Below are 27597 nucleotides of genomic sequence, written 5' to 3'. Positions count from 1 at the left end.
TAAAAATTTATATAACATATAAATATATTATTATATTTAATATATATTTATTTAATATTATAATTAATGTATTATATTGATATATAATAGCATAAAAACTTGCTGTTGGGTCAGCCCTGGGCAGAGCCACCTCCTCAGTGCTGCTCTCCAGGATTTCTACACAAAGGCCAAACAAAGCCAGAGGAATCCATTTGCCAGATCAACCTTGATCTGCACTTAAGGCTGCATCTGCCAGGCACCAGCAGCTGACCAAGAGTAAATGTGAACTCAGTAAATGCATCTTGTTTTTTCATCCAGCCTGGTTTATGTTCTCTGTTTGGACCCCCAGCACACACAGAAAGGCAGTTTTATGCATTAAGGAGCTGGTGTGCTCTGCCATGCTGCCTTAATTACTTTCTGTGCTTAATATTATTCACTTACTCCCTTTAAAAACCACATTTCTCCAACTCTCCAACACTGAGAATCAAAATTAATGACAAGCACTGTGATATCCCACAGCACAGGACAGAACCAGCCCGAGTTTCAGCTGCAGACAAACAGGCTCTTCCTACACACAGACTTCAATCAAAAACCTTTCTGGGATGTTTTCACCCATTTTCTTAACCCTCCTGACATGATTTAGGACTCACCTACTAATCCAGGCCTCTACTTTAATTTTTTTTTCCCCTTCTTTTAATTACCCGAGGAGGAAAATGGGTAAAGAACACGTTTGTTTCCACTGAAACAAAAAAAGTCTTAATGTTTTCTTAAAAAAAAAAAAAAATTGTTAGTTTTCCTCACCACTATTCACAGATGCAGAAGGGTTGAAAACAGTGGTGGAAGTGTGAAAAATAAGGGAGCTTTTTTAACCACATGAAGCAGCTCAGCTCCTGAGGTGACTCCTCTTCAGAGGAGCTGAAAGTCTGGCACTGAACTATTGCAATGATCTCCTGTCACAATGGTAACAGATTTTCAAAGGAAAAGGAAAATACAGGCTCTGCAGCACTTTGGAACACACTCAGTCCAACTGTGGAGTTTCTGAGGGAACAGGAGACCACACGTGGAAAATACACATCTCTGTGACAAACCTGACCCACACAACAGGCACAAAAAACAAGGGGCTGGCCAAAGACCTCCTCAAATTCAAATGTACAGCTGAAAAAAAATATCATTTCCTTGCATTTCTTCCTTCTGCCCAAGCACCAAATTCGAATTTCAACTTCCCAGCAAACAATTAACTTTCCTCCTTCCAACTTCAGTGGCCTAAAATACACTTGCCAGAATTTCAAGGCTTATAGAAAAAAAATCATGTTCACCTTAGATATATTTTTATATTCTATTCTGGCATGGCCCCCTTTTGCAGCTGATAAAGCTGTCAGAATTAATAGAAGCATCCAGAAGAACGACAAACACGTGGGCCAATGTCAAATACAAGCCAAGCACTGTCAGACATGAGTTTTTGTTTCATTCAGCCCAGATCCCAACATACCAATTATCAACAAATAAACAGAGGGAGGAAGAACTTCGGTTTGGTTCTTGGTTTTGTATTTTTATAAAGTTCATGGATTAAAACAACCATTCCAGCAATTTCCTCAGTTACAACAATACAAAACATGGACGGAGTTTTAATAAAGGGAACATTTACAATTAATTACACCAGCAAAAACTAAAGATTAAAATTTATATTGTTTGATAAGCAACCTGACAGGGGATTTTAAGGCAGCCAGAAGGAATCTCAGCCTGACTGGATCTTAGGCAAATATAACTGTGGTTCCACTGAGGCTGGGACTCCCCAGGACAATGATTCCAGCCCTGCAGGTTCACACACAGCCTGACCCCACCTTTGGCTGTTTGCTCACTGTGACAGAGCAAGAACCCAACTCCTGCAGGTCTCCCATCCCTGCAGACTCTTCCACAGCTGAGGAAGTGCTCCCTTGGAAAAATGGCCACTCTAAAACAGAACATATCCCAGAGAAAAGCAGGATTTCACAGCAGTGTCTGACCTGCAGAGCCAGCCCTGACCTTCTCCCTTCCTGCCCAGGGAACAGCTCAGGGGGTTGTGGTGCCTCCTGAGCCACACTCAGGGGCAGGAATCCAACAGAACTCTGAAGGGACATCGACCTCTAAACCCAGAGAAGTCAGTGCTCAGCTCAAGTTATATTTTCCAGTAGCAATATCTCACTTTCATCCCAGCGACAACAACTTCGTACACCTCAGAAATAAAAAGGCAACTAAACCCAAAGGTCCAACAGCTGTCCCAAACAGCCTAAAAGAATGGAAGAAATTCTTTGCAGAGAGGGTGCTCAGCCATTGGAATGGGCTGCCCAGGGAAGTGGGGGATTCTCCATCCCTGGAGGTTTTTAAGCTGAGACTGGATGTGGCATCAGTGCCATGGGCTGGGAACCACAGCGGGGTTGGATCAGGGGTTGGACTGGATGATCTCGGAGGTCCCTTCCAACCCAGCTGATTCCATGATTCTAAATGGCAAAGGAGCTCGTTCCTATTTTTCAGATACAAGGCCACATGTTCCAGGACACACAGGAGTGGGAGGTGTCTCTGCCCATGGCAGGGAGCTGGAATGGGATGATCTTTAAGGTCCCTTCCAACCCAAACCATCCTGTGATTCCATCTGATAAAAAAGCTCATTCTGCCTCTTTCCCTGCACTGTATCAAACTGCTTGTTCTTTATACTCTGTAAACTTTAAGAAGCCATAATTAAAATACTTGTTTCATCTATTCCAGTTTGCATTTTCAAATTTTGTATGCAAATGCAATCCAGTCAGACAGTTCCAAATAAAAGAATAAGTCAAGATTATATATATATTCACATGGTCTATGTTTTAAAATAACTCAAGGCTCTTAAAAAGTGCTGTTTTTATTTAACAATCATCCTTCTTAGTTTGGGGCTAATTCACTAAGTAGTTAATGCTTTAGTGTTTCTCTAGGTAGAAATATTATATATAATACAGATATAGTAAATAATATTGCTCTGCTGGTCCAACAGCTGTCCCAAACAGCCTAAAACATCTCTAAATGACAAAGGAACTCACTCCTTTTTTTCAGATACAAGGCCACATGTTCCAGGACACACAGAAGGAGTGGGAGGTGTCTCTGCCCATGCCAGGGAGCTGGAATGGGATGATCCTTGAGGTCCCTTCCAATCCAAACCATCCTGTGATTCTGTCTGATGAAAAAGCTCACTCTGCCTCTTTCCCTGCACTGTATCAAACTGCACTTCCCATATCTAACCCCCTGCACCTCTTCTTCCAGCTTCACAGGGATCCTGAAACTCCAGGACAACGAGGCTCTCAAAAGCTGTTCCAAAGCAGTTTGCTGGAGCAGCAGAGTGGTGGGTGGGACCATCTCACCTTGTGTTACCTCCCACTGATTCCTCTTGCTCAGGTGCTGTTTATGTAGCTACTGATGTCACTGGAGAAACAGATCCTCATAAATCCTTTTAATTCCTGCAGATCCTTTTAAATGTTTCTACGTAGGTGAAGCAAACAACATTGGCCTCAGCTCCAGGGGACATGAAGTCACCTGGTTTTTTCCTGAAGCTCCAAATCAGTTCAGACTCCCATCCAACAAAGTTTTTCCAGTCCAGCACTCAAGGTGCCACCACAATGACACTACAGCAGTTTGCTCAGTGACAACACCCTCAGTTTTAAATTCTGTGACTTTAATATGAGAATATCCCTTCCTGAGGTGTTCAACAGGCTGAGGGTGAAAGGGGACAGGGACACACAGAGGTTCCTCCAAGTAAGAAAGGCACTCAAGAGCTCAGAGAACAAGACAATCATTATTCACAGAACCAGCTACTATTCTGAGGCAGATATTTCTATTATGTACTTTTGCTGGCATCTTAATCCATTTAGTTCATAATTTATTGGGCTACTGAAAAGGAAATCTCCATGTCCAATGACAGGCTGAAGACACAGGAGAAAAATACCTCCATATGTCAGGTTCTTGGGAGATTTTAAGCTTGTTGTTGCCCTCATGAAGAGGGAGGGGAAAGATGCAAATATATTACCTCGTGCTAAGGAAGCCTAAAGCAAATCTGAACAGACCCTGTGCAACCAAAATTCATGTTCCAACAAAAGCAAGGTTACAACTGTGTGTGGGGGGGGGTAAAAATCAGGAAAACCCCCCAGATTAGATTGGGAAGGAAATGGGAGGGAGGTTGTGGAAGCTGAGGGGACAGATGGGGAACTGGGCCAACAAGCTTTTAGGAGAGGCCTGTGTGATTCCCAGCAAAGTAGAGAAGATTAATTGCATAGTGTTGTCTAAGCCCTACTCAGTTCTTTTTAATACCTTGTTTAAAGCTGTGCATGAATTCATTATATCCATGCAAATTAATAAGAGCAGTATTTATACAGTAACAATGTAGTGCCACCTTTCACTTGGAAAAATTCCAATTATCTTGATTATGTATTTATTTACAGTTTGTTTTCTATTGCTCCAATACAGCTGCTGAGCTCAGCATGGAAAAAAAGCTGCATTAAGTGCTGGATTAAGTACTGTACAGCAACAGGGTAAACACAGAATGAGATTTTAAGCAAGGACTTCACAGGAGGAAAATGCAGACCTTTAACTTTCATCCATATCAGATAAGAGTATTTAAGGGACAGAATCAAATGACTGGAAAGGATTTCCTTTCCTTAAAGCCTAGGAGATGTAAGCTGAAGACAGCTATCCCTATTGCACACACCTTTAATTTTCATCTTTCTAATCCTTGCTGTGTCTCATTAATTTAAACTCTCTAATCTCTCTTAAAATTTATGTAATTTGCACCCTTAGCTACAAATACATCTTCCTGTGTGTAACAAGCTGTAAGAGCTCCTTCTGTAACACATGCTAAAACTGGTTTTTGGATAAATTAAGCACAGGAATGTGTATTCAAGATCTCATCCTGTTGAGAAATTACCTTTTAAATCGAATTTAAAAATCAGTATATTCAGTTAAGATTCCAGCTAAGCTCATGTCCCTCCAGAACTGAGCTAATGTTTGTTCTCACCACCCTCAGCACTTTTCAAGACAAAGTTTTACAAAAGCACAAAGAGCAAACTGAGCAGAAAAGTTTCAGTGCTGGGGCACCTCTCTTATGCTAATTATTACTAATCATGTAATAAGCAGATTCTTAAATGACAGAACAGTTACAAATACCCCATTATCACACAGACTGTGGTTTTCCCTGTTCTTTCACTGAATAACCTCCTCCACACCAGCTCCAACCACCCCTCCATCCCACTACAACAGGGCAAAATTGAGACCACAAACTGGTTTCCCGTCTTCATTTCAAGCCCCAGCTCTTTCTGCAATAAAGCCAGTGTCTCACATTGTACTCCTGGGCCCACACAACAGCTGTTCTCCACAGATTCTGAATTATTTTTCATCCTCTGACACTGAAAATAAGATTGTCACCAGAGCCAGAGCTTCTGCAGCTCCCTATTGCCACTGCTCGGGCGACAAATATTCCCCAGCCTCGAGCCCTGAGCAGGGACAAACAGCTCCTCAAAATGGTTTGGAGTGATGGATGAAAGGAGTCCAAATTGGAGCTGAAGCATTTCAAGAGATAAGCTGCTCTGGCTAATGCTGGGAGAGCTCAGTGAAAAACACACTCTTGGACTTGCAGGGGGAAGGAGGAGTGTGGAATTCAGCACCTCCTGCCCGGAGCAGTGGCTGGGCTGACCCACACCCCTTGGAGCACCCACAGCCACCAAAACTGGGGGCAGCACTGCAAACATTCCCATCTGCACTGATGCCTTAAGGTCCATCTAGTTTTTTGACTTTTCTAATTTTTCTAAGTTTCATAAGTAGTTACACAGCAGAAGCAGATTTTAGAAGCAGCAGCATTTATTATTCCCTTACCCTTTGCCCAGTAACTACAACCCTTTTACCCCAATTCCCCACATCAATCCCCCTGAATTCCATTAGAAATGTTTAGTCTCTCTTCAAGATAGGCCTCTTCTGTTTGAGGACATCTAATCCTGGCCTGAACTGCAAGAGTACAGTCAAGACCTGGGTAACCATGTGCCCCCTGTACCCCAAAGAAGATGAAGATGATGAAGAAAAGGGTCTCAAAGACCCCAGCCCCAATTCCCCAGGGGTGGGACTGGGGGGGGACCAGGGCAAAAGCCAGGGGGTGGAAAAACCTGGGATTGGACAGAGAATATTATAACATCTGTAACAGAAGCATCTTGTAACCCTATGCCTAGGCACAAATTAAATCCTTTCCTTATCTCGCCCTCAAAACTAAGTTGTCTTGGGAGATTTTTCTCCCTGAGTTTTCTTTCAGGCATCAGTACTCACACAGTGACATTTCTGTAGCTGAGCTATTACACAGCACCTCACAGAAAAATGAGATTTGACCTCCTGAGTTTCCCAGGTTTTCAGTTTGGATCCATCTCTGTTTTGCTCACTGTGGCACACTGAGCATTTCACAGCAAAGGGATGTAAAAGCACCAGGGCCCTTCAGCCCACACTAAAGCCAAACACAGTTATGGCTTGTGGGGGAACAAACAACTGCAATCAACACTTCTGAGATGCTGTGCAGGTGAACAGAGAAGTTTGTACTCAAAATGTGGGGAACACGCAGGGTTGAATAATCTCATTTTCAAGTACAGGTTGAGGAAAATGTTAACTGGCAGCAGCCACAGGTTAGACCTTGAAACCTTACATGAGACCCTAAAAACTTGATGTTCAGAGGCACATCCACGACATGCAGAGCACACCCCAAGCTCCTGGTTCTGTGCCCAAAACATCCCAGACACTTGCTGGTGCTGACACTGCTAAAGTTGCTGTGCACAGGCTGAGCTGTTAATGAGGGGGGTGAAATCAGTGGCATAACAGGGATGAGATCTGGAGTCACCTGATTTATATTTCACAGAAGAGCTTTAGAAAACAATCACAGATCCACAGACAAACTTGCCAGAAAGGTTTGAAGATTTTGAAGATCATTCTCCATCCCAGTCAAAACCTCCAGCTCAGATCAGTTTGTTCCCAAAGTGGGAGCAAAGCCTTTAGTGCATTACCCAATTTAGTTTCAAATCTCCCAGGGACAGAGATTCCATGGGACACACAGATAAATTAAGGCAGCAGAAAGCAAAAAGGGTGGCTCTTTGCTGAAGGGGAGCTAACTCAGACATCACAAGACACACTGAAAAGCTTTTGCATGCCCAGCCTCCCTTTGTGTCCTTGGAAAGGCTGCCTCCTGCCCCCAGGACAAGGATAATTTCAATTAGCAGGGAGCACACAGGGCTGGCAGCTGCAGAGCACAAGGACTTCCAAAGGAAAACAAGGCAGGGAAGGGATTCCTTACCTCCAGGCCTGTACACCACATCATCCTCGGTGATGAAGGACGTGATCTCCCCGTTGTCGGTCCTCTCGTAACGGGATTTCTTCTTGGGGGGTTTCTTTTTGCTCTTCTTGGTGGACTCCTCGGTGGTGGCACTGTTGTTGTCGTTGTCCTCATCCTCGCTGTGGTCGCTCTCGGCGTAATTCTTGGCCCCCCCTTCCAAGGTGCAGCTGCGCCGGGGCCGGGAGTTCTCGCTCTCCCTCGCCTTGTCCCTCTTGTCCCGCTCCTTATCCCGGTCTCTGTCCCTGTCCTTCTCTTTGTCTTTGTCTTTCTCCTTGTCGGCTGTCATGATTCGCCACGTGCCTTCTTCTGTCCTCTCACGGCTGGGCCTCCGTGAAAGGTAGACAGTGAGCCTGGGCTTCAGTCTTCTGAATTTCTCACTCAAATCCAGGAAAAATTCGACCACTCCAACAACCCCAGCGTTTTAAAAAGGTTCTTGAAGGGGTGAGGGGAAAGAAAGAAGGGAAAAGCCCATGTTAATATTCGAAATTCTCACCATTTCTGCAAAAATAAAAATTCAAACCCCCACCATCCCAAAGCAACTCGGTCAGAATTGTAAAATACAAAGCAGCTCTTTGAAGGCTTCACAGAAATAATAACTTCAGTGTCTGTAAAATGTTTGAAGCCACTTCCCTCCTCAAAAAATCCTCACAACTCCTTAAGAAAAAAATTCTTCTGTTCACTACAGACAGGCAATAACTTCTGGGATGGGAAGTGCTCACTGAGAACACACATCACTTTGTACCTGCAGCTAACAGGAAGGAAAAAAAGCAATTCCATAAAAGATTTAGGAAGGGACAAGTGCAAGAAAGGAGGAGTTCCTTTCCTTTCCTCTGGCTCCCAACTGGAAGCAAATGAAGGAGTTCAGCAAATGGCTGGATTGTTTCACATCCCCACACCACTCACAACGGATGCCCTACAAAGCTGGGACAGAGTAAAGGATGCCATCTGCCACTTCCAGGGCAATCTGTTAGGAAGTCCTGCCCCTATCCTGCTTTTCCAAAAATAGAGCCAACCTGTAATCCACAGATTACAGGAATTAATTAATTGAAACCAAACCAAACCGCAGGAGTTACAAATGCACTAACAAAACCTGCCTTTCCATAGATAAAAATAGGATCTTTCCTGAAAGGAGAGTGTTTCAAAAAGGAGGCATCCAACACACAAAGGTAAATTATCTTTTTTCCCCTGATTCACCAATTTACTCACATCTAACTCCTGACTTTGCAGGAAGCTGCTGCTTGGTGCAATGAGAACTTCACCCACTGTGTAGAAAGCTGCAGCCTCAAAGGCTGGGGCCCTGAGAACATTCATTGTTCATGTGTTAAGCTTTTGAAACCACATTAGAGAAGGAAAAGGACTATTTTCATCTTTAAGAAGTCAGCTGAGCAGTCAGTGATCCCCTGCACTTGACATTCCTTCAGCCTGACAGGAACCTCAGACCACAACATTCCCTGTCGACTCCCACCTCCAGCAATGGAAACAGCAAGAGAGAGAGACAAATTGCTTTTGCTGATGCAATTCAGGCTGTGCCTTGAATCTCTCAGGCATTTCCTGAATGAACAGCTCAGGTAGGAAATGATTCTGTTTTCTTTCCCTGTTATAGCAGCTGCCATCACTCTGATAACACACCGGGGGAATCCAATGAAACTCCAGTGGAGAAGAGCACAATGAACCTGTCAACTGCCAGAGAAGCTGCAGGTAATAGTGAGAGCAAAGCTCTGCAGGGATTCAATAAGAAATGTCTTAAATTTCCAGAGGTTAGGGAATTCCCCAGCAGCAAACTTGGGGGTTTTTTTAACTCTCACTGTTGATATAAAGATCGCTCTGGTGAAAGGATCACACCCCTCTTGTGGCACAGCTGAGCCCAGCACAAGCACCTTTCTCTGGCAAGTGCAAAATGTGTCTCTTTAGCCTCTAAATAATTTCCAATTAAAAAAAACCAATCATCCATCAGTCACCACAGTATTGAATTATTGGGGATGGGTGGCACATGAACAGAAAGAGCAGGTTTGAACCTGGACAGCTACAGGGCTTTTCCTTGAAGCCCCAAACTTAAGAAGGTGCCAACCACCCCACACAGCTCTGAACATAAAGGAAAAATGATTTTAAAGTCCCTGTCTGAAGGAAAAATAAACTGAAGTTAATTAATAACTGATAGATAATACATCCATATTAATTTTATCTGCATCTGAGGCATTCTGAGCTCCTCTTCATAACCCACAACTCTCAAGGAAGCAGAGTTGTGCAAATAACCCTGGAAAAAGCAGCCAGGCTCTCAGTGCAGGCTGCTCCTGGCCAAGCTTTATTTGGAAAGCAAATTCCAAGTGAACCATTTTACACCAGTGGAGTCTGTTCAAGAGCCAACACCACATCAAACCCAGTGACCTCCCCGTGCCTGGGGGGTAAATCACTTCCCAGGAGTCACCCCCCCAAGTGCAACTTCCCCCCCTTGCCCTGCTCTTCTGTCTCCATCGACCCTTTTTATGGGCAGAGGTAAAACCAACTGGCCAGGAGAGAGCAAACCCCTCCACAGCCCCTGCCATGGAGCACAGGAGAAGCCTCCAAACATCCTCAACTGATGGATTCCAGTTCTCCCCAGGAGCAAGGACCAACCCTGCAGGATTTAAACCCCCCCCACAGCTGCAGGTTTTAAGTCCTTGCTGTTGCTCTCAGATTAAATCCAAACAAAGTACTTCAGTGTTTTTATTACAAGTCCAATTATTAATGGGGATTTTTTTCCTGGGTTTTTGTGTTTGGGTTTTTTTTTTTTTTTTGCACAGAGGAGGAACGTTGAATAATTAAAAACCACGTTCAGAATGATTTCGTTTACTGGAGGGCTGGGCAATAATTAGTGTAGAGCACAGTCAGTCTGTTCAGCTGTGAAATTTCCAGCTAAAAAAACACAGCCAAATGGCCACTCTCCTCCCAGCTCCCATTTCAGGAGATTCCAGAACAAGTCATTTCCACAGCCAATGTATTTATGAACAGCAGAGGCAGCCTCTTCATCTTATCAGTCCCTACCTTGGGATGCAATCTCAGCACGAGCACTGTTCAACTTTCTCACATAAGTACATCCCATTTCCAAGACTATTTTACTCCAAATGCTCCATTTCAAAAGTTTTGCAGCATTCAGCCAACATCACCGTGAAGCAACGACTACTTCTGTCTAAGAATAAAGCAATCCCATAACCTTAAATTCAGCTGCAACAGGACCAAGAAAAAACACGACAGAGAAAAGATAATGTTGCACAAACTCAACTGTTTAACAGCAATACAGGGCTGCCAGAGGAGCAAAGAAAAACTGTTTAATCAGCAGCCACCTAATTAAGATTAAGCCATTATTACCACAAAGAAGTATTTGATTAAGAAACTTTATTATTTAAGCAACGAGCCAAACGTGTTTTGAAGATTCCAAGATATATTTTGCTTTTATGGTGAGACACAACATTGTCCCCTGCTGCATCCCTGCTCTTTATTTACCACCACCAGAAACCAAAAGCAAAGAGCTGTTTATAGATAAAGGACACACCCAGTATCTGGAAGGATCCCTTTGAGCAGAAGAGCAGAAAGTTTCTTACACATCATCTAAACTTCAGTGTTGGGGTTTCATTTCACATGTTCTCACCTCACCCACCAACCACCCTGGAACAGGAGGATGTTACAGACTCTACATGTTGCTGAATCACCCTGGACCAAAATGGAAATAGTGTGAAAAAGTATCTGCTGGCTCAGCATCACTCCTCACTCCCAGATGTTGTGGTGGGTTCAGCACTTGTGGAATTCTGAATGAACGTGGAACCCGAGGAAACACCAGCACAAAACCCACAAAAACACTCCAAGCCTTCTTTTTTTGTTCTCTAAAGCAAACTGGGGTAATACAGCACACAGCAATCACACAGATGTTTAACTCTGGATTAGGACAGCAGAGGCAAATACACTGAAAATCCGGGTTTTGGCAAGCTCTGGGGTTTGAGTTTCCTGTAATTTTATTCACTGGCAGCCCCTCGTTCTCCCTGTACCAAACCACCACCAAAGCAGCTGCTTCTGTCATTAAACTACAGAAGAGAAATTCAGGTTAAGCACCACGGGCTGAAGGGCATTAACAGCCTTTGATACCGGTTTACTGCTCCCTCCGTAGGGAATTCAGCTGGGAAAGAAGTCATTTGAGCTAAAAGGGGAACAATCACTTTACAATAGCTGAGCCTGGCATGCAAAGGAGGGGGAGAACAGCCCCTGTCCATTATTTGCTCGATGCAAGTTGAAAAACCTGAGGAAAAATGTTAACTCTGCTGCAATCACACTCTGAGACTTCGTTGTTGTTATTATTTTTTAACCAGAGCCTCAGGATACGTCCACTTCTCCCAGTAAGTTTATTACATCCACTGTGGGAGAGCTTCCCTTGCCTCCACCCTGTGTGCCACCAGACTTGAAAGGTCTTTTTTATCTGAAATTGTTCAGAGATCAAACACGAGCCAACAACACGTTTGCAGAGTCACTCACTGAAGTTTTCTGTTCTCTGCTTAGTAGCAAAAAAATGCAGATACCGATGACCTCACGACACATTCGAGTGTGCTGATTCCTGTTTAAAAAAAGGCTCAGTGATGAAGGAACAGAGCAAACTGGGACCAGGAACCTTGGGTTTGAGTCTGGGGCAGGCAGGATGGAGGAAAGTTGGCACTGAGTGTCTCGGGAGAAGTCTGGAAGCAGGTGCTTCACCAGGTCAGAACTGGCCCCTGCAGTGCTCTGCTGAGTGCTTGCAAACACTCCTTTGGTACAGAAAAGGTGTTTAACATTGCACAGCAGCCTCTCAGAACAGTTAAGGTGGAACCAACTGCAGACAAGTCCCAAGGATCCCTCCCCTGCCCACAGCAGCTCTGGAGGAAAACTTCAGTGCCAATGAAGTGGAAAGCAAAGCCCTGCCAGGTCCCTGCATTCCTGACACCTCTCTGCAGCCTTCACCTCTCTGACAGGCAACTCCAGAGCAGCATCACTCCAAAAATAGCACAAAGAGCTCCCAGCCACCCCTCAGGGCACAGGATACACCTGCACTTTCAACTAGTCCTTCTCTAGTCAAGCCCAAAAGCACCCGGGTGTCAGGCTGGACTCTCACTAAACCTCAGTTCCACTCCCAAAGACAGAGAACAAGAGATGTCATAAGGAATATTACTAGACCTGCCTCTGCATTTTCAAGTGGAACCTAAAAGATGGTCTTGCCAAAGTATCTTTGGAGAAATCAAGCAGGCACAATTTAACCTTTAACTCAAAAACCTGAAGTGCAGAAGTTCATAATCACTATTTTCAACTTATTGCCCCATATTCACTTGGCTGGGGGGGGGTGTTCTCCAGCATTTTAAATCTAGTTCAAATTAGAAGTTTCAGCATTTGTTCAGCCACAAATTCCCATCTCCCATCCCAGCCCAGAGAGCAGGGCAGTGCTGCTCCCACGAGCAGTGAGTTCCAGTGGGATCTGGGAGCTCTGGGATGGCCAAAGTGCAGTGACCTGTCCCACAGGGCCCTGCAGGGATTTCATCTGGGTACCTGGAGACCTTTATCAGAGCAAAAGGCACATATACCACCTCTTCCCACATTAAGTACTTAAACCTCTTAACTAGAATTAAAGAGTCAGGTTTTAAAGATAATGTGAAAGCAAGTCCACCAGAAATGCTATGAGACCGTAACAGGAAGGCATCAGAGGGGAACTAAAAATATGGAGAAGAGCTCCTTTTTCTTATTTAAGCCAGACAGATAAATCTTTTAACAAGATTTGTTTGGTCATGTGTTACCAGCCTTAATAAACACAACAGGACCATTCTTCTGTAAGCTTTTAGTCTCATATTGCCAGATAAAAAGGCACTGTTTCCAGCAAATGCCAGATTAAAGGAAGTATGTGCTGCCACTGCTGGAGTTCCTGCCACGGAGTTTTTTCTAATTTAGATGTCAAGGGAGAATTTTAACTCTGTTTCAGTGCAAGGGATTAAGCTTTTACAAAAGAAACAAAAAAGGAAACAGCCCATAAAGGTTCCCCCTCTAAACTCATAAGGTTTGAAGAACTGCTTCAAGAAAACCTTTGAGGTCATTTGTGAAAAATAACCCTGATAATCAGTGTAAGGGAGAAGAAATCTCAGCTGCCACAGACAGAATGAAGAGTTAAACTCCAGGTATCCAAGTGGAGCACTAGACTGGGGTTCAGATCCTCCCAGCCTGCTCCAAGCACCCAAGAGAGGAGTTTCCACACAGCTCCCACTTCCCAAGATCCCACATCCACCATAAAGCTCATTAAATGCAGGGGAGCCACACACACCTTTAACCTTTAGGTTTCAGCAAAGACTAAGAACATCTGTTATCAGCTTTCTCCCACATTCTTTCCTTATCATCCATTTGCCACTGAAAATATGAGTTGCAGATATTCAGAGGGATCAAGTATTTTAAGAGTTCATGCAGGATATTCCTGGGAATACTCCCCACCCCACGGTTCATCCATCATCTCAAAGTGGAGAGCTTGGCTCAGCACAACACACAAACAGGCTGCAAACTGAGGGCACAGGCACTGGGAAGCCACAGAGGAGGAAAAGGGGGAAAGGGAAAGCAAAAGGAAAAAAGGAAAGCAAAAGGAAAAAAGGAAAGCAAAAGGAAAAAAGGAAAGCAAAAGGAAAAAAGGAAAGCAAAAGGAAAAAAGGAAAGCAAAAGGAAAAAAGGAAAGCAAAAGGAAAAAAGGAAAGCAAAAGGAAAAAAGGAAAGCAAAAGGAAAAAAGGAAAGCAAAAGGAAAAAAGGAAAGCAAAAGGAAAAAAGGAAAGCAAAAGGAAAAAAGGAAAGCAAAAGGAAAAAAGGAAAGCAAAAGGAAAAAAGGAAAGCAAAAGGAAAAAAGGAAAGCAAAAGGAAAAAAGGAAAGCAAAAGGAAAAAAGGAAAGCAAAAGGAAAAAAGGAAAGCAAAAGGAAAAAAGGAAAGCAAAAGGAAAAAAGGAAAGCAAAAGGAAAAAAGGAAAGCAAAAGGAAAAAAGGAAAGCAAAAGGAAAAAAGGAAAGCAAAAGGAAAAAAGGAAAGCAAAAGGAAAAAAGGAAAGCAAAAGGAAAAAGGGAAAGCAAAAGGAAAAAGGGAAAGCAAAAGGAAAAAGGGAAAGCAAAAGGAAAAAGGGAAAGCAAAAGGAAAAAGGGAAAGCAAAAGGAAAAAAGGAAAGCAAAAGAAAAAGGGAAAGCAAAAGGAAAAGGGAAAGCAAAAGAAAAAGGGAAAGCAAAAGAAAAAGGGAAAAGCAAAAAAAAAAAGGAAAGCAAAAGAAAAAGGGAAAGTAAAAGAAAGAAAAGATACAGCAAGAGCTTTCTATCATTACTCTAAAACAGTATTTCACTGCTTGGAGTGAGATTTTGCTGAAGGTACTCACCCCAACTTCCATACTCCAGATCCTGCTGCATTTACCTGCAGTGTTTTCCACCCAACTCCCACACACAGAGCCAGAACACGGAGCTCTCCCCACCAGGAGTACAAACCACACACCAACTTCTTCCCTGGGATATCAATGCATCGTTCAGCACAAACATTAATTTTCCTGCCCTGTTCTCGGGCACCTCCTGGCAGTGAGGACTGGAACAACCCTGCTGGGGCACTGGGTGTTGAAGGGTCCTGCTGCCTGTCCTTGAATGCTCAGAGGCCAAGTGTGTGACCCTTCTGGAGGCAAGTTTGCTGAAAGTCTTAAAAAGCTCTCAGGAGCCTCTGCAATGATTTATGTGCCTCTTATCAGTTGTCTCCCTTATCTCCTTCCCTGGGAGTTTGTAACACAAACACCCGCTGGAACTCTGTGGGCAGGAATGGTCACCGAGTTACACATTTACAGCCCTTGGAAGCCCTCGAAGAACAGGCAATTAAAAGTGTGTTTGTTCATCAGAACTGCTCTGTGCCAATCACCCCCCATGGCTCCAGGGTGGACACAAAGCACCCACTTCACCAGCACCTCCCAGCCCCGAGGTGACCCTGGAATCCAGGCACACAATTCCAGGTGTTCCCCATGACAGACACCGACCTTCTCCTTCCCCTGCTATTTACCCACCGGGACCTGAGCAAAGCAAAGGGGGAGATCTCACATTTCTGAGGGGAGATCTCACATTTCTGAGGGGAGATCTCACATTTCTGAGGGGAGAGCTCACATTTCTGAGGGGAGAGCTCACGTTTCTGAGCCGGGTCTCGCACCAGCCACGCTGGCAGCTGCCAGGTCTGAAATCCCAGTTTCTGGTGCTGCCCTCCCACTGCACATTCCACCCTCCCACTGAGACCCCCCGACCTGGGATGTCACGGCATCATCCCCAAATCCAGGTCGAGGGGCTGTTTGACAGACGAGCTATGCAGGGTGACAGCTCAGATAAGATCCCAAATCCCTCTCTTCAACACGGTGTTGATGCCACAGAACTTGGGGGAAAGCAGCAAAGCCAGATTTCCCAAGGCAAAACTATTTCTGCATTTGTCACCAGGATGTTGGATGTTTTGCATGGCTTCAGAGTCAATTTTTCAGGAGGAAATTGCCAGGTTTATGGGGCAATCGTGAGGATTTTTAAGGATTGGAGTGGGAAGGATCTAAGACAGCAAAGTAACATTTCCCTTTGTGTTATTCTAAATTGGCACAGCACAAGTAGAACAACTTTTTACTTGCAAGAGCTCCTAAATTCAGGAAGGACTAAGAACAACACTTAAGACAGTCAGCTTTGGCCACAGGGAACACTGGGACTGATATCTGGAGGGAGCAGATCAGCTCCTGCCTCCTCCAAAAACGGGTGGGCGATTTATGGACCCAACAGTGACCCGAGAGCAGCTCTCTGAGAACAGCTGCTCTCACACAGCTTTACACACAGGCTGCCAGAAAAGTAATGTCCTTCCAAATAAGCCACAGTTTCTCCTCACGCTAGTTCAAGAGCAGCAACATAAGATCAATACAGTCTTAGAAAGTTTCTGGGCTCCAAAATTTAGCGGATAAACGAGTTATGCTTTCTGTTCTCTCAGTGTGTGGTGAGGGCTGCAGCAAACAGCAGGACACGGGGGCTGTCTGCACACTGGTCACCAGCCCTGTGACACCCAAACCACTGCAGGAGCCTCTCCCAAACCCCTTCTCACCTCCATCAGGGCCGAGTGGTTCAGTGGTGACCCCAAAAGCACAGAACAACCAAGGTACAGAGCTGTGAGCAGAGCACAAAAACTCCCAGCCCGGCCCAGGGCATTGATCCACCCTATTAAAGTGGGAGTTCTTTATTAGAACTCCTCTTGTCGTTCAAAAAGGTGCTTTAATGGCCTCTGTAGTCATAACACACACGGGAACAAACAACAATCCACAGGCAGTAAATATGAAGCCGTGTATTTACTGCTGCTTCTCTCAAGTCAGCCGGGCTAATGTCAATGATTACCACAAAATAGGTCTGAGTAATGCAAAGTAGTCATCCCATAGCACCATTAAAAAGCAGAGCTTTAAAAAATGACCATATAATGCAAGATAACTCCCTCCTGTTAAAGGCTGTTAGGGGAGAACAGGCCCACGGGACCTGCAGGAGCTGCTTCTGTAACAAGAACTGTTATCTGGGGAACTTGGAGTCATTTGGAGCCAAGGAAACATCTGCATTATGAGGTTGCTTAACAACATTTAAAACAGGAAAAAAACCCTCGTTGTTATATACAGCAGATTATTTTGAACAGTTTCTATCACGGGATCACAGAATATCCTGAGCTGGAAGGGACCCAGAAGGATCATTAAAGTCCAACTCCTGGCCCTGCACAGGACACCCCAATCCCACCTTGTGCTGGGTTTTATCAGGCACAATTACTCTGCTTTCCTCCCAGCCACCACACCTGCACAACTGGATTGGCAAGATAACCATTCAGCCAACAAAATGCAGATAAAGAGACAAAAAGTGAGATTAGGGGAGAGAACCTAAACCAGAGGCAGTGGAGCCATTCCACCATCCCACTACAGATCAGCCACGGGACCACCCATACCCCAACAAATAAATCACATTTTCACCTGATGAATCATCAAGTATTGCAAAAAAAACCCCCTCATTTGTTGACAGAGGTTTCAGAAAAAAAAGACAACAGATTTTGAGAAGTAAAAAGGGTTGAAAGCATGCATATGGATCTCTTGACAGGCAGGTCTGTGGCAAATAAAAAGAGAAATCTGTAGTATGTTTACTAAAATACATAAAATCTAAACATTGCCAAGTGCTGTAAATTCAGATCTGGGGAAAACCAACAAAGAAATCAAAGCATAAAGAGAAATTGCTGGTACACAATAACAACCAAGATAAGGGTCAATGAAACAGAATTGTGTCCCTTTTACAACAGCCCTGGTTTTACAGGATGTTTATCAATTTTACCAATAGAACACATCCCTATACTTGCCTCTAAGTCACTTATTTTAAGACAGAAATGAGTTTTGTATAATACTGAAAACCTCCATTTGTGTGTGTTTATTAGAACGAGCCCGTTGCTGCCTCGCAGGCAACTCCAAGTGCAACTACACCCAAAACTCTGCCCACACCTCATTTCAGCTTCCAATTCTAAATTTTATTTTGGCACCTCCATCTCTGCAACATGGCTCCAAATATCCCCCAAACTGTCACTCCCTGGGTGGATTTAGCTGTGCTTTTCTCCACTGGATATTCCATTTCTCAGTGGCTCAGCTGTCCCCCTGCAAACCTTTCATCTTCCAGAAAAGCTTCCAACTGCAGTTATTTAAATCACCCAACCCAAAACTAGATCGGGGTTATTTTTGGGAGCAGCAAAGGCAAAAACCTCTGGTCTTCAGCCACATTAAGTGTTTTATTTAAACTCCAGACAACTGCCTGTGGATCTGAGCTCCTCAAAATGGAAGAGTAAGTGCAGGGTGGTCTCCCAAGATGAGCCCTGACCAGACATTCAGGGCTGTAATTAAAGCAATTCCTCTCTAAAGAAAGCAGCATCCTGAGATTTAGAGACTATCTGCAAGACTGACTAAAGCTGCACCACTTAAGTGCTCCATAAAATTCCACAAGAGTAGAAACAAAGAAATTCTCCTCTTTTGGTCAGAGGGGAGAAGGTACAATGTTATCAGAATAAACAGATTTTTTTCTCATCCGCTGTTTTAAAACACTTTCTGTACAAGCAGAGACAGATGATAAAACAGGGGATAAAGACAAGATAAGAGACACTTAACAGTGCTAAAAGAAATTACTTTAGAAGAACTGTAGCTTGAAAGTAAAAAAAAAAAAAAAAAAAAAAAAAGACAACTTCTCCTTTTCCTCCTGGACTCTTTTTGGAAAAAAGGAGGGACTTAACCTAATGTAATATATTGTTTTACTGTAAAAAAATAATTAAGTTGTTATATATATATATGTATGTAAATAAACTTGTAATATTTCCCTTCCTCTAATACCAAGTGTCTGAAAACTTCTTCCCTTTCCCATTAGAACAAGCTGTAACAACCCCTTTAAACTGGCCTTTTGGAAACCCCTCTGTTTTTCAACCCACCACCCTGTCTAGAGAAACTGCCTTGAATTTCAGGCCCGGGTCTCATTTTCTCTGAGGAGCAGCTTATTTCAGTTAATGACAGAGCAGACGTCAGAATTTCCTTCCCCCCAAAGCCTCCCTTCCCGGTCAGGCAGGGCTGTTGTAATCAGGAGATTAACTGTGCTTATTCATGTGTGAAATGCAGGCTTGAGCCCTGTCTCGTATTATAGACTGTCTGCAGCAAATGGTCAGCATATTCCTCATCATTTCATAACACTTAACAACTGAAATGGATTCAATTACATCTCACTTCCTTTATTGCACTTAGGGAAAACAGCAATAAATACTTCGTATTTAAAGTGGTAAAACCCTACTAGTGCAAGGATGACCTTTGATCTTGACAGTGCTACACGAGGCAGCAGGAATATTATCTGGAAAGCAAACAAAAAAAACCAGCAAGGCAAAGAATGAAAGCACAGAGCCGTGCTGCTCAAAAATGAGTTTGCAGCCAACCTCCAACAGCTCATTATCCCTCGGTGCTCTCTCTAAAGATCCCAAAAAGGTCTTTGCAAAGAGGGGTCTGTGTTTCAAGGGATCTCATGATCTCCTGCATGACCTCAAGTGATGGAAACCAAAGCTGTCAATGCTGGCAGTTGCCTTCTAACATCTTTTCATCCCAAAAATACAGCCAGGTGTCCTTTACACCTCCCTGAAGGCAGCACAGTTGCCCGAGGTGAACTTCCCAGGGATCCTACACCACTTTCCTGGCTGGTTTTTGTACTGCATACCAACACCAACCTCTCTCAGCTGCCCGGTGACTCCTCACTGCACAAACTTCCACATGTTTTCCTCCCCTCAGGTCTGGTTCACTCCTCTGAAAGTCAGAGAAGTTACTCTCAAAAAAAAAAACAAACCCCAAAACCAAACCAGTGCATAGTTTCAAAGATAACTGAAAAATTGCCCTCCTTTGTAGCTGTGTTACTGCTCCTGGGCAACAACCAGTTGAATTCCCGAGGAGATTTGAAGCACTGGTTTTAAAAAAAGGACCAGTTCACAGGTCTCACACAGTTTCAACCCTATAGATCGGGTTTTAAACAGCTCTCAGCCCCAAGAATGACCCCACAGCACTCAGCTGCTAATGAACCCAAGTGAAAGGACCTCCCAACACCTTCCATGAGGAGAGGAAAATATTAAGGAATGCTCCAAGTGATTGATCTGAGCCTGATCCACAGCGAGGGAAATATTTTAACACTGCATGAAATAACTTCTGGCTTTGGTCACGCTGCAGATATGAACAGAATTCCCACTTCCAGGATCTCAGCAGATGCTCTGAACTCCTGGCTGACCAGAGCAGTGGGATCTGATGGAACAGGGGGAGGCACCACCACATCTTTGGGGCTGATCTTTGTTAAGCTGCTGAGAACAAGGCTGCAGAGTAAGACCATAAGCCATTAAGCATCAAATAAGCAATGCAAACAACCATCCAGCTCCACGTGGAGTGGCCTTTAAAAAAAATAAAAGAAAAGCAATAAAATTTTTATTTAAAGAATAAAATTTTCAAATAAATTTTTTTTATTTTTAAAAAATTATGTAAAAAATTTATTTTTTAAAATAAAAAATTTATTGCTTTTATTTTAAAAATTATTTTAAAAAATTTTCATAAAAATCTTATTGCTTTTATTTCGAAAAAAATTTAAAAATTTTATTTTTTTAATAAAAATTTTACTGCTTTTTAAAAAATTATTTAAAAAATAAAATAAAAGCAATAAAATTTTTATTAAAAAATTTTTTTCAAATAAAAATTTTATTTTATTTTTTAAAAATTATTTAAAAATTTATTTTTTTAAATGAAAATTTTATTGCTTTTATTTTAAAAATTATTTAAAAATTTTTTAATAAAAATCTTATTGCTTTTATTTTGAAAAAATTTAAAAAAATTTTATTTTTTTAATAAAAAATTTATTGCTTTTTTTAAAAAAATTATTTGATGGCTTTGGGCCTTGCTCTCCTTAAATCCAAGGATGCTCACCCTTTGTGTGCTGACTGACACATTCTCACAGAAATAAGAGACCTGAAACACTTGTGGACAAAAATGAGCACATGGGAAAGAAAAAAAAAAGAAAAAGAAGAAGTAAAACCTCCTTAGCTTTCATAATTACATGCTAATACTCCATGACATGCAAATTAAGATCACACAAGCCACGTATCCTACTGAAAATACCTTCAAAATGGAGGTTCTTTTCCCTAAATGAAGCACTATGAAGTTCCTAACTCTGTTTTCAAGGCGAAGGTTTAAGGTCAGACACCAGTAGAAGCTCTGAAACAACATTAAATATTTAATAAAGCTACTTGGAGTCTGTAGTGAACAAGACATAGAATCACAGAATCAGCTGGGTTGGAAGGGACCTCCCAGATCATCCAGTCCAACCCTTGATCCAACCCCGCTGTGGTTCCCAGCCCATGGCACTGATGCCACATCCAGTCTGTCCTTAAACACCTCCAGGGATGGAGAATCCACCCCTTCCCTGGGCAGCCCATTCCAATGGCTGAGCACCCTCTCTGCAAAGAAATTCTTCCCAATATCCAACCTAAACCTCCCCTGGTACAGCTGAAGACCCAGCCCTCTTGTCTTGCTGATGGTTGCCTGGGAGAAGAGACCAACCCCCCCCGGCTCCCCCCTCCTGCCAGGGAGTTGCAGAGAGTGAGGAGGTCTCCCCTGAGCCTCCTCTTCTCCAGGCTGAGCCCCCCCAGCTCCCTCAGCCTCTCCTCACAGCACTTGTGCTCCAGTCCCTTCCCCAGCCTTGTTGCTCTTCTCTGGACCTGCTCCAGCCCCTCCATGTCCTTCCTGAGCTGAGGGCCCAGAACTGGACACAGCACTCCAGGGGTGGCCTCACCAGCCCTGAGTCCATGGCAAGAATCACCTCCCTGGCCCTGTTGGCCACCCTGTTCCTGAGCCAGGCCAGGATCCATTGGCCCTCTTGGCCACCTGGGCACACTCTGGCTCCTGTTCAGCTTCCTGTCAGTCCAAACATGAGACTAAAGAGAGCAACAGAAGCTGTTCCCAGCAGTGTTTCATCCAGCTGTGACCAAGGAAAGTCTTTTAAGACCTTCTTTATTCCCACAATAACCTGGACCAGTGTTACCATATCTCACTTGTCCTTTCCAACAAAAACCTGAGGTGATCCTTTAGCAACCAAAGACAGCAAAACAAATGACATGACTCATTATTGTTCTGGGGCACTGAAGTTTTGCAGCTCTGAGGACACCTGTGGGTGAAGTTTCCATCGTTTAAAGCAGGTGAACATTCCCTAACTGGAGCAGGAGTTCAGAAGGATGCCCTGTCACCAAGTGTTTCCCTGCAACACAGACCTAATCAGGAGCTGACTTAAGAGCTACTTTTCAAAATACTACAGAAGAAAATTCACCAGGTGCCAGTTACCCAAGCAACTGGGACCTAATTAAATCCAGCCAGCACTTGAGGGATTAGCCCTGTTTTCTCCTCCAGTCCTGCAGCCTCTCCCATGAGATAACACACACAGCCAGGGTGAGATTTATTACTTGCTGACTACTCCTTAACATATGCTGATCTGGCCTTTGAATCAGAAGGAACTTTGGTTTAAGTGACATTTCAAAATAATTATGTACTATTTTTTTATTCAAATTGTATTGATAAGACCAAGAAGGAAAAAAAAAAACAAACCTCCTATGAAGGTATGAAGGGTTTTCTCAAGTTCTCAGCCCAAGTGAAAAACTTGTCATGATTTTTCAGTAGTGCTGTGCATATTATTTCTTTGTCCACTGCTTCCCAGACAGGGAGAACTACACTCACGCTGCTCTAGAGTTTAAAAAAAACCCAAAACCTCCCACAAACTAAAAAGCCTTCTTGGAGAGGGGAAGGAAAAAAAAAAAAGGCACCAAGCCGAAACCCTCAAAAAACAACACATCAAAGCAAAGCAAAAACCCCAAACAAAGCAAAAACCACGGCAAGAGTTCTAAGAAAAAGATCCCTGTATAAACCTAGACAAAAAAAACCCCCAAAATCCCAAACACAACCACTGCCTTGCTCACATATTGAGCTTCAAAACCAAAACAGTCATCACATGCACAATTTAGGCTGGAAGAGGCAGGAAAAGTTTCAGCTGCCTCCTAAAGATAATCCCAGGGAAGGTTTTATGACTCATCATCTCTCCACACACTTATCTGCAGGACTAAAGCACTTGTTTATCTGCCTAAGAACTGTTAATGTACTTTAGGACTTCCATGGAAGAGCTCTCCCAGGAGACCCACACCAACCCCACGTGGCAGTGTGGGATCCACAGGGCAGAAAATGATCTCAGAACTTTATCACCCTGATGTACAATGCTTAGAATTTCTCCCCCAAAATTCCCTCTGCTCCAAATGAACTGAAAGATGTTCAGAGATTTCACTGTCAGGAATCCTGTCACGCTCCTGAAATCCTAAACCATCCTGAACTCCTGCAGGAATGGAACAGAACAAGAGAGTTCTGTTTACCTTTGGCATCTCAGATGCCACAGTGCATCCTCAGAGGGAATGCCCCCAGCCAAAAGCATGGATTCAATAAAGTTCTGTGCCAAAGCAGAACTTCAGACAGCAGCATTTGTTAGAAAAGTCCAACTCTGAAGTTCAGCATGTACATGTCGAGCTTCATTCCCATTTCTGTGACTGACTCTGTGCTTTAAAAATCCACAAGGAGTGCTTTTCCCAGCTCCATGGGGCTCAAACATCTTTCCAGGGCAAACTTTGGACTCCTGGTCCCTCAAATGCAGACCCTGACTCTCAAGTACCAGCAGACAACAGTGACCTGCTATGGGAGGTCCCCACTGGCACTTGTCCACTCTCATTCTTCCCCCACTGGAAAAAAAGCCCTTGGTGGTACCTGGAAGCAGGACATGGTGCTGAATTCCAGCATAACTATCATTCCTGGTTGGATTTAGACATCCCAGCTGTACTTATCTTCCACCTTAACAATATTTTAGTTACAAATCACTCAAACCCCAGATCTCATTTGTGCACAAAGGCAAGTTAGACTAAAACTTATTTTTTAACCTTAAAAATTTGTGGAAGCATTTGATCACGTGCTACTTGAGTTAAAAACAGAGCATGAGGACTGATTTTTTTTTCCAAGCAACACATCTTCTCCTGTCAGGACAGCACAGAAACACTCCAGCAACAGATGAAGTTGCAAGAGCCCTGCTCAGCTGCAACTACTACATCCATTCAGGAAAGAATTCTTCCAATTTAAACCAGAGCACACTCCCAATTTAAAGCAAACCATACTCCCAATTCCCTCAGCACCAGGGGTATGTGCTTGTTTAAAGAGAACAGACCCGAGGTGAAACGTTATCAGGAGCTGAAAAACCTCATGGAAAACCTCCACAACCAGATGGCATCATTTGGGGGGGTTTTAATGCCACATTCCCATTTCCAGCTGCAAGTGGCAAATATCAAACACGCCCTGAATATGCAAATTCTCAGCTCAACACAAAGGAGGACAAGGCAATTCCTGGGAAAGACAGGCAGTGATGTTGGAACACACTGCACCCCGTTTTCATACACTATTCATAATTACTTTATGACACTGTGAAAGGGCAATTGGTTTCCAGCTGATCTAATAACCTTGGGCTGCTCTTAACTCTTTAATACCAGCCTGAACTACAACCTTACTAGGCTACAACCTTAAGCCAATTACACCAGTCTAATACTGAACACCCAGGGTAGATGTGCTCTGCCTCACACTCACAACCCAGCACATAAGACACCAAAGAATAGTCAATTATTAAGCAGGAACTGATATATATATATATATATATATATATATATGTAAATAAATATATATATATATATATATATATATATATATATATATATATATATATATATGTAAATATATATAAATCCATTCCCAGCTCTGATCTCAAAGGAATAGCTTTATTACCAGGAAATGGAAATCTGATTTTTGGCTGCTTTGTTAGATTTCAATAGGAAATGGAGCGAGCACGGTGTGTTTTGACTGCTTGGAAGGGTAAATTCCACAGGGATCTGTTACTGTGTCAAACCCACAAAAAAAAAAAAAGAAAAAGAAAAAAAAGAAGTCCCCAACCTTAAGTGCCTGAATTGTGTTGACTCATATTATGGCTCAGTCATTTCCACACTGCCTTGGAATTTGGAATTGAAGTGCTCGCTGGGGCAGCTCCTGCTCATCAGGCACTGAGTAAATGCAGGAAACTTCACCACGTGAAAAAATACAAATCACTGAGTTCCCAACTTGTGCTGGGGTTAAAACCCCCACCCAGGGCAAGGACACAAAGGCTGGGAACTCCCCCCCTCAGAGGAAGGGGCACCTTGGTCCTGGCTGAGGTCAATGTGTTGACTTTGCAGATTTTTTACACTGAAACCTCCCCAAGAAGGAACCCGAAGCTACTTCAGCTTTGAGTTTTAGAACCTTTTACTGCTGTAATTTTACTGAGGGGCAGGCACAGAGACAAAACTGGGACAGAACTCTGGATTAAAAGAGCAAATGGAATGGCAAAACTCTGCATTTTCTCCACTTCCCACCAGTGACCAAAGCCAAGGCCGTGACCTTCGCACCAAACCCGACAGTGACATTCCAACCCCAAAGTGGTTTAAATTTTAAGCATCTAAACAGAGTAAAAGCTTATCAGACTCCAGGTGCTGCTCAAACATTTACTGCCTATTAACAAAATTTCAGTTTTATTTCAAAAACAAGTCATTTTGATCTCTAGAAATAAGCCAATTCCCCAAGAAAACACTGCCAGCCCCGAAGTATTTTCATTGGTAGCTTCAAGAAAATTCAAATCAGCACTTAAGACAAAACTTATTACATGTAAAAATTAGAGTTACAGAAGCAGCAATTACCTAAACCCAGAGTGGTTGGGTTTAGTAGAAGGTTTACCTATCACACAGCTTTTTACAGTCAGTTCATTTAAAAAAAAACTACAGGGGAAAACACAGAATGAAAAATCTGCAAGTATCAAACTTTTAGGAACCAACCCTCACACAGTCCAGATTTGTTATTTCCCACTGTGTTGTCACCCTATGAAAAAGAAAGTGATCCCCATTTTTAGAGAGGAATAATTAAATCAAGTTTCCTTTTGGAATTTGCCATCACTTCCCAAGGGAAGTGCACAGCAACGTGGTTAATGCTGAATTTACAGCCATTATATAAAAAACACTGTGAGAAAATCTACACATCACAATCAAATCCCATTCAAATAAAACATTAATCCAATCACCCAGACCTTTTCTTGGCAAAACTTGTCACAAATGTTTCCTAGAGAAGGCCAGCTTGTTTTAATCATTTACATTTTTCAACACTATTTGTTCTCACTTCGTATCCAAAGGTCAGAACTCAAACCACTACCCCAGGCAAACTTTGGAATAAATACTATTTTTGTCCACTCTCCTGGAAAGAGTTTCACTTCTGCTAAGAAAGCTGGAGTATAAAAAGCAGATTTCCCTCTGATTCATTTATGAATACTTTTCATAGGCAGCTCAGAGCAGGTTTTTCATGGCTCCTTTCCTTTAGTACTTGACTGTGTTACATCACTTGTGGCTTTTCCAATCTTTACTAATAGAGAAATTTATTCTGTGTGTATATTCTGAATTACACCAACCTGAGAATCAGCCAAACAAGGAGCAGGGCTAAGCAAGGCCCAGCTGGAATTCCAGTTTTCCTGCCACAGCCCTTCTTCTCTAAACACCCCTTCTGAAATCATCTTGTTTTACAGGTATTAGAGAAGATTGGCACCTTAAGCTGCATGTTATTAGCTAGGAAATTACTCCAAAAAAGGCCTTCCCATCTTATTTTGGGAATCTTCGTTACACTGAACGCTTATATCCACCCCACTGGCAGTTCAGTGATGTGTCAGGATCAGGAAAATGGAAGAATCTCCCCCTCATACACCAAAAGCCACCTCTGCTGCCCCTTGGACACCCCGTTTGTGAAGCAATGCTCAGTCTTCTGCACACAAAGGTGAGAAACTCAAAGATTCCTGCACTTGACTGTCAATATTAAAGATTCACATCAGGTCACTTGCTATTCTAGGACTACAGTGATTTATACACCATTTCCCTTCTTTACCCTGAAAGTACAAAACAGAACTACTCAGTGTTCTTAGATGTCATTTCCTGAGCCTGGCACTTTAAATACACAAGGTTCAAACAAACAAAAAAAAAGTTATTTTAAGGCAGAGGGAGATATCTTGGCCAAGACATTACAGGTCACAAAACCAAATAAAACTCATCTGCAGCTTGTTGGGCCACTCACAGCTCTGAGCCACTGCTTCAGGAAAGGAGCCAGAGCTGCTCTGGACCTTCAGAGAGGTGAAAATGCTGAGCATTTGCATCAAACACCACAGGCTGCATGGAATCCCTGCCTCCCAATGCCTGGGAAATGCTCACAGCCCTGTCCAATATTCTGTTGGGAGCCAAGTCCCCAACAATGTCCCCCCCCAGTTCCCAGCCGGGCTCCTGAGCTGCTCTTGTGTTCTGCCTGGTGCATCCCCCTCCATCAGAAGGTGGATTTGGTGATCTAAACAAGCCTGGTTGAGACCAGCAGCAGTTCAAAGCCAAGTTTCACCCAGATTTAGACACACACTGTGACCACAGTGACACAACCGAGAGCTGGGGACTCCAACAACTCCAGTCAACACCTTTTAATCCATTCATCTGCCAGAGCCCAGTGCTCCAAAGAACAGCCTTAATTTGAAAAGCACTTGGCCAAAAGAGCATTTCATGACAATCTCAAACACACTATACACCTATT

At 43.2% G+C, this 27597-nt stretch overlaps 1 protein-coding gene across 5 annotated transcripts in view; it reads right to left on the bottom strand.

Annotated features, from left to right (window-relative positions):
• Window positions 1-27597, bottom strand: part of RERE (arginine-glutamic acid dipeptide repeats) — a 204189-nt gene that overhangs the window by 131303 nt on the left and 45289 nt on the right. For all 5 annotated transcript variants that reach the window (XM_051786293.1, XM_051786295.1, XM_051786296.1 and 2 more), the window contains exon 2: window positions 7298-7768. In XM_051786293.1, the coding sequence (XP_051642253.1) occupies window positions 7298-7622 (325 nt within the window). In that variant the 5' untranslated portion in view covers window positions 7623-7768. The remainder of the gene's footprint in view (window positions 1-7297; window positions 7769-27597) is intronic.

Source organism: Manacus candei, unplaced genomic scaffold, assembly GCF_025592945.1.
Source record: "Manacus candei isolate 608988 ecotype Guabito, Panama unplaced genomic scaffold, ASM2559294v1 h1tg000022l, whole genome shotgun sequence".
In the NCBI taxonomy this organism is placed as follows: Eukaryota; Metazoa; Chordata; class Aves; order Passeriformes; family Pipridae; genus Manacus; species Manacus candei.
This window is presented reverse-complemented; position numbering and strand designations above follow the sequence as displayed.